Genomic DNA, 5,411 nt, shown 5'->3' with positions numbered 1-5,411 from the left:
AAAACATCGGGGTATCTACAACTGAAATCAAAGACCAAAGGGAAAACTGTAGACTCCAAATGCATTTGAGAGTTCTCTCTGTGGCTCTGGAGGTGACAGCTTAAAAATGTGTGTGCATGTTCATAACACAATCTTTGGAAGCAAGTTTTATCATGTTTACACTACTGCTCCATATCTAAATATTTCCCTTAGTATGCAACTAATTACCAACCATTCATTTTTAAGAAACACTTTTTATTCTGAGCTCACTTTCTCTTTAAAATGAACTCCTTTTACAGACCAAATTAGAAATTTATCAGTGGTAATGAATATCAAGACAGTAGTTACTTAGTGATACTATCAGATCGTCATATGAATTCATACTTTGCTGTGACAGTTCAACATAAACCTTTGGATCTGCTAAAACTACTTGTTAGTGTAATAGGCTTTAAAGAGTAAGTAAAAAAAGACATTAAGGTATTCTAAACATTTATTTGTCAGTGTACAGTAGATATATTAAAAAAAAGAAATAAGGCCCAAATAACGTAACATATGTATAGTGTTTGCTAGACTAATACCTGACTAAAAAGAAGGTACACTGTAGCTCAGACTTCATGGAGTTTTAATGACGTTCAGGCACATCCAAAGGAATAATTTATTAGTGATTTACAACTCTTTTGGTCTGTTTAGTAGAAAATGAACAAAATGAAGCAGAACCTCATCATTAAAGCCTTTCACATTACCATCTTCCACAACATCATACAGTGGTTTACTGTCTGTACCCCAACAGATATTCTTTCGAGGGTTATTTTTCATAGTTTCTGCAGTTAGTGCTAAAGTATTTAGCTGGTAACAAAAGAAAGCGAAGTATTTTCCATCAGTCACTACTGCCTGTGATACAAAAGGACGGGTCACATCTGCTTCACTCCAGAATCCTACAAAATAAACAAATACCACTAGTTATACAGGACTTCAAATTTCTGTCAGTACACACACCTAAACCCCAGTACTAAATTACAGAAAAATACTGGGAATTGCAGCAGCTGCTTAGCAGGGGAGAAGTCCTGTCTTCTTTAGGCACTCAAGCTTTTTTCATACAGACTAACCAAAACACAACCACCAGTACAGGTTATGTCCAAGAGCAGGGCATACTTGTATTTTATACACAGCTCCCTCTCATCAACAGATAAAAATCACTTGATCAGTCAAGTGACTTTTCCAAATCAGTTAAGTAACTAATGCATCCCAAGTCCTGCAGATGAGCTGAGGGAAAATGTCTTTCAAATACTCCATGCTTCACATGGGACAGGGAACATTTGATTCACAACACTAGTATGCACCTGTATCCATGAACATAACTGGCTATAGTAACCACCCAGAGCAAGAACATTATGTTAGTAAGTATTCATGCTTCAAACAACCTTTAATAGTATTTTTAAAATATTTACATATTTATACATTTATTACATTTATACACTAGCAGATACAGGGATATTCTTAAAGAAATTTGTATCGTGCAGCAAATAATGTTAGAAACTGTTAAAAAAAAAGTCATAGATTTTAATCATACTGCACTTTTAACTCATGATGTGTTTACACAGCTGCAACCAGCTTTGAAGCCAAGATTTACTTCAGTTCAACATTTTAGGTCCACAAAGTTAAGTCAAGCTTTTTAAGATGCTGTTACATAAAAATTTTGATGCAGAACTAGCAATCCACAACACAGTCAAAGGATTTTCTTACATGTGCTGTTCCTCAAGGGAAACAGCAAACCATCAAGCATCTTACACTAGCACTAGACAGTATTTATAAGAATAAGCAAAAGACTGATCTGATCTGTCCATCCAGATCTTCTGGGATTTTTAGACAAAAGTGGTCATAAAATTCGAAAGAAAGGCTGCTGACACTTTTTTTCACTCACCGTAGTTTCATAGAATTGAAGCTACTGAAACAAGGGCTAAAGCAACATGGCTTTTCCACAGCTATGTTTCCAGAGCTGCTTGACACCTACCACATTTCCCTGTAACTACGGTGGAGAGAGTATGCGAAAGCAGGATTGAGATTTTTGCTCAGGCTTAGTGTTATATATTCTGTAATAAATTCCCCCTGAATCAAAGTACTCAAAGATGAAGTCCCAGCTAACTCTCTTTTGTAAGGTCTGCTTCATTCACTAGTACAATTAAAGCTGTAAAGACCTACCTAAAATATGGTCTTCAGAAGAAAAAGCATGAGAAACAGGGTGGGGAAAAATAGATTAAAGAACTCTACAACAGGCATTTAAAACCAGGAAGAATTTGTGAAGTTGACTGCCTCACCTTGATACATTGCTTGTGCCGCTGTCCAGGCAAAGAGACTTGCGATACCATTTGATCTATAAACAACTTCAATCTGATCCTCAAGATGTGCTTTTATAAGCCTCGTCCGTTTTAGTCTATCAGGAATAAGATGAAACTGGGTATGTCCATAACAGCATGGATCTGCTACCTTCGATCCTGTGTTTCCCAAAATTAAAAGATCAGCCAGAGAAAGAACATTCTTTTCTTATGAACACACACACACATTCGCTATCAGACTCTAAACAACGTAACATTTGAACCTCTGCTGTAGATCTGTGTAAATGTTGAGATTGGAGGAGTTACCTTATTCCCAAAAGGGAAGAGTTCACATATAAAAATCTGAACACACAGTACCACATGAACAGGAGGATGCTGCTCCCCACTGCCTAACTGATTTGAAATCTCAATAAGTATTTATATACTACATATATTTATAGACTATAGTCATATATAAAAATGCACCACTTTTTTCAATCGATGGGAGAAGAAACATTTAAGATGGTGTTTGTTTTTGTTTTTTGTAGTTTTGTGGATTCTTTTTTATGAAAAAGAAGTAGTTAGCATTTCACGATTAGAAACTCTTACCTATAAATACCTTATTTTCGTACTGCTTTTTGAACAACGGCAGTTTGGATGGTTTGTGATCAATAACAGGAACATCTCCCAGATCTGCCTCCAGGGGTACAACCTGAAAGGCAGCAGAAGAAAGAAAACCCATGATGTAAGCTACTTTTCTGACATCAGGCCTCACACAATATGCCGCTTTCTGGTCAGACAACAGAAAGCGCAAATCTTGCTTACATACACCTTAACTGAAATACATTTTTTTCAACAGAACCTCTTGTTTTGTGACGGGTGCTAGCATAGTCATATCAAAGTTTGATTTTTCAGCAATACAGAAAAAACAATGTGAAATGATGCTAACAAAGGTGTCAGTTGGTATTATCTTCAAACCCAGAAGCTGCTTTTTGTAGAAAAAGAGCAAAAACATCTCTAGCAGCAGTCAATAAACTAACCTGAACAGGCAGAGTGAGTTTGCAGATTCAGTATTCTTCACTATGCAACATTTTTAATTTCCTAGATAGTTCCTCCAAAAAGCAAAGGTTTTTAGCATTTGACAATACCAACATAAGCTAATCGTGCAACAAAGTTATAAACAATTCTGTATTTACAGAAACCTCACCAGTTTTCCGCTGAAGGTAGAAATAGGGCAACCAGATCCATACTAGCTGCACAATTATCACTGTGTAAATCCACACCAGAAGTACTAGTATACTGAAGCAGAATGTACTTCCAGGAAACTGAGCATTCAAGAAAATAACTGTTAAGCAGTACCAACAGGCAACTGAGCTCACACTCAAGATTATATATGCTCTCTCTTATTCTATTCTTTTCTTTGGCAGTCTGAGCATATTATTGTCCTCCACTGAGAAGGCTTTACAACACATTTCTTATTCCTGCCTCATTTCCAAGCATAAGATGTCAAAACTCAATTTAATTAAAAGTAATGACATGCAATTTAATGTCCAAAGAAGGCTAACTTGGAGTTCAGAAGATTGTCTCAGTATCTAAAAAGCAAATACGTGGTTTCAGTGGCTGTCAGGAAAAAAAATGAACACATATGTTATTCACTTGCTATTGGAAACATCCCCACCTCAGGAAGCTGCTTTGGCACACGGATCTGGAGATGTGGCTTATCATCAATCTGGAATCGCACGGGATCAACTCTACCCTTTCGATGTCCGTGAACAACAACTTCCTCACCATGATGCCAGTAATAGTTAACTTCAGGCTTTAGATCTAAAACAGAGCACAGAAAAACGGTGACTGCACCTTTGCATGTGAAACCCTCCCAATTCTTTTTTTGCTGCAGACAAACACAAAGCCCAAAATCCACACAGAACGATGAAGACAAATTACTAAAGATGGTCTGAACAAGCCAGAGACACTCCTGCCGGCTGGGACTGACCCCACCGCCCCAGGGCTCCCACGTCCTCTTCCCGCCAGCCCGGCTCCGCACCGAGAGAGGAGGCCGCCAGCAGCGGGTTGTGACCGGACAGGAAAGCAGTGAGGGTGGAAACGAGTTGCGTGAGGAAGGGGCCGGGCGTGTGATCCTTGTCGCGGTACAGGAACGGCCGCTTCTTGTTCTGGTAGAAGCTCTCCTGCAGGAGGGCGTCGCAGGTGAGGGAGCGCAGCTCGCTCATATCCAGGTGCGGCGCCGCTCCCGCCGCGGGCTCCGTGGTTGCCGCAGTGTCCGCCACCGCTCCCGGGGCTCCTCCGGCCTCGGGCGCCGCTCCCGCCGCCGCTCCCGGCGCTGCCGCGGCCGCGGCTCTCGGGGCCATCCCCGGCACGAAAACGGTGTTGGTGAAGCTGCGGTACCAGCGGTCGGCGTTGAGCGCGAAGGTCTGGGGATATACCATGTACTTGGGCCGCTGCAGCTTCCCGTACAGCCGCATCTTCTCCTCCACCGTGGCCGCCGCGTGCACCTGCTGCTTGAAGCGCTCCCGGCGCCGCTGCTGGGCCGCCTTGCTCTTAGCCGTGAGGGAGGCCACCACGGGCGGGTAGAGCGGCACGGGGGGCGGCTCGGGCCCGGCGGGCTCGGCCTGAGAGAACCATCGCCGCACGGGCCGCAGCAGCCGCCGCGCCCGCAGCACCGCCATGTCGGCAGCGTCTGGCAGCCGCGGCAGCCGATTGGCCGCTGGGAGCCACGTGGGGGGGGGCAGCCAGCCAATGGACGAGCGGCTCCTCCCCGGGCGGGGGCTGAAGTAGCAGGAAGCGGCGGGGCCTTGGCAGTCACGTGACCAGATGACACCCATCGGCGGCGCGGCGAGGCTTGTGCGCACGCGCAGCAGAGGTAGCAGAGCCCGCGCAACGCGGCAAACTACAATTCCCATGACGCGCCGCGGGAGATGAGCCGGAAGTGCCGGAAAGCGGTGGCGTCAGGTCACGGGGCGGGAAGTGGATCCTGTCGGGCCAACTCGTGAGGTAGCAGCGTCCAATGTCCATTCTCGCATTCCTAGGAGAAATTCTTCCTAATGTCCAGTCAACACCTCCCCTGGTGCAGCTTAAGGCCGTGTCCTTTCCACCTGTCCCTTA

At 43.7% G+C, this 5,411-nt stretch overlaps 1 protein-coding gene across 1 annotated transcript; it reads right to left on the bottom strand.

Moving 5' to 3' along the window:
- Positions 1 to 455: 455 nt before the first annotated feature.
- MRPS30 (mitochondrial ribosomal protein S30) lies at positions 456 to 4,996 on the bottom strand. Its single transcript, XM_071581340.1, has 5 exons — positions 4,336 to 4,996; positions 3,970 to 4,115; positions 2,901 to 3,003; positions 2,295 to 2,471; positions 456 to 914 (listed from the first exon to the last, which is right to left on the bottom strand). Exons 1-5 carry the CDS (start codon positions 4,973 to 4,975, stop codon positions 646 to 648), a joined length of 1,335 nt encoding a protein of 444 aa, XP_071437441.1. The 5' UTR covers positions 4,976 to 4,996; the 3' UTR covers positions 456 to 645.
- Positions 4,997 to 5,411: the final 415 nt, after the last annotated feature.

The sequence above is a fragment of the Pithys albifrons genome, chromosome Z (assembly GCF_047495875.1).
Source record: "Pithys albifrons albifrons isolate INPA30051 chromosome Z, PitAlb_v1, whole genome shotgun sequence".
Classification (NCBI taxonomy): domain Eukaryota; kingdom Metazoa; phylum Chordata; class Aves; order Passeriformes; family Thamnophilidae; genus Pithys; species Pithys albifrons.
Note: the sequence above shows the minus strand (reverse complement) of the source record. Positions and strands in the feature narration are given on the sequence as shown.

Coding starts and splice junctions, on each gene's coding strand:
- MRPS30 (XM_071581340.1), bottom strand. CDS start 4,975: ATGGCGGTGCTGCGGGCGCGGCGGCTGCTGCGGCCCGTGCGGCGATGG. Junction 4,116..4,335: donor GCTGGCGGCCTCCTCTCTCG/GTGCGGAGCCGG, acceptor GCTCTGTTTTAG/ATCTAAAGCCTGAAGTTAAC. Junction 2,472..2,900: donor CGAAAATAAGGTATTTATAG/GTAAGAGTTTCT, acceptor TGGGAAACACAG/GATCGAAGGTAGCAGATCCA.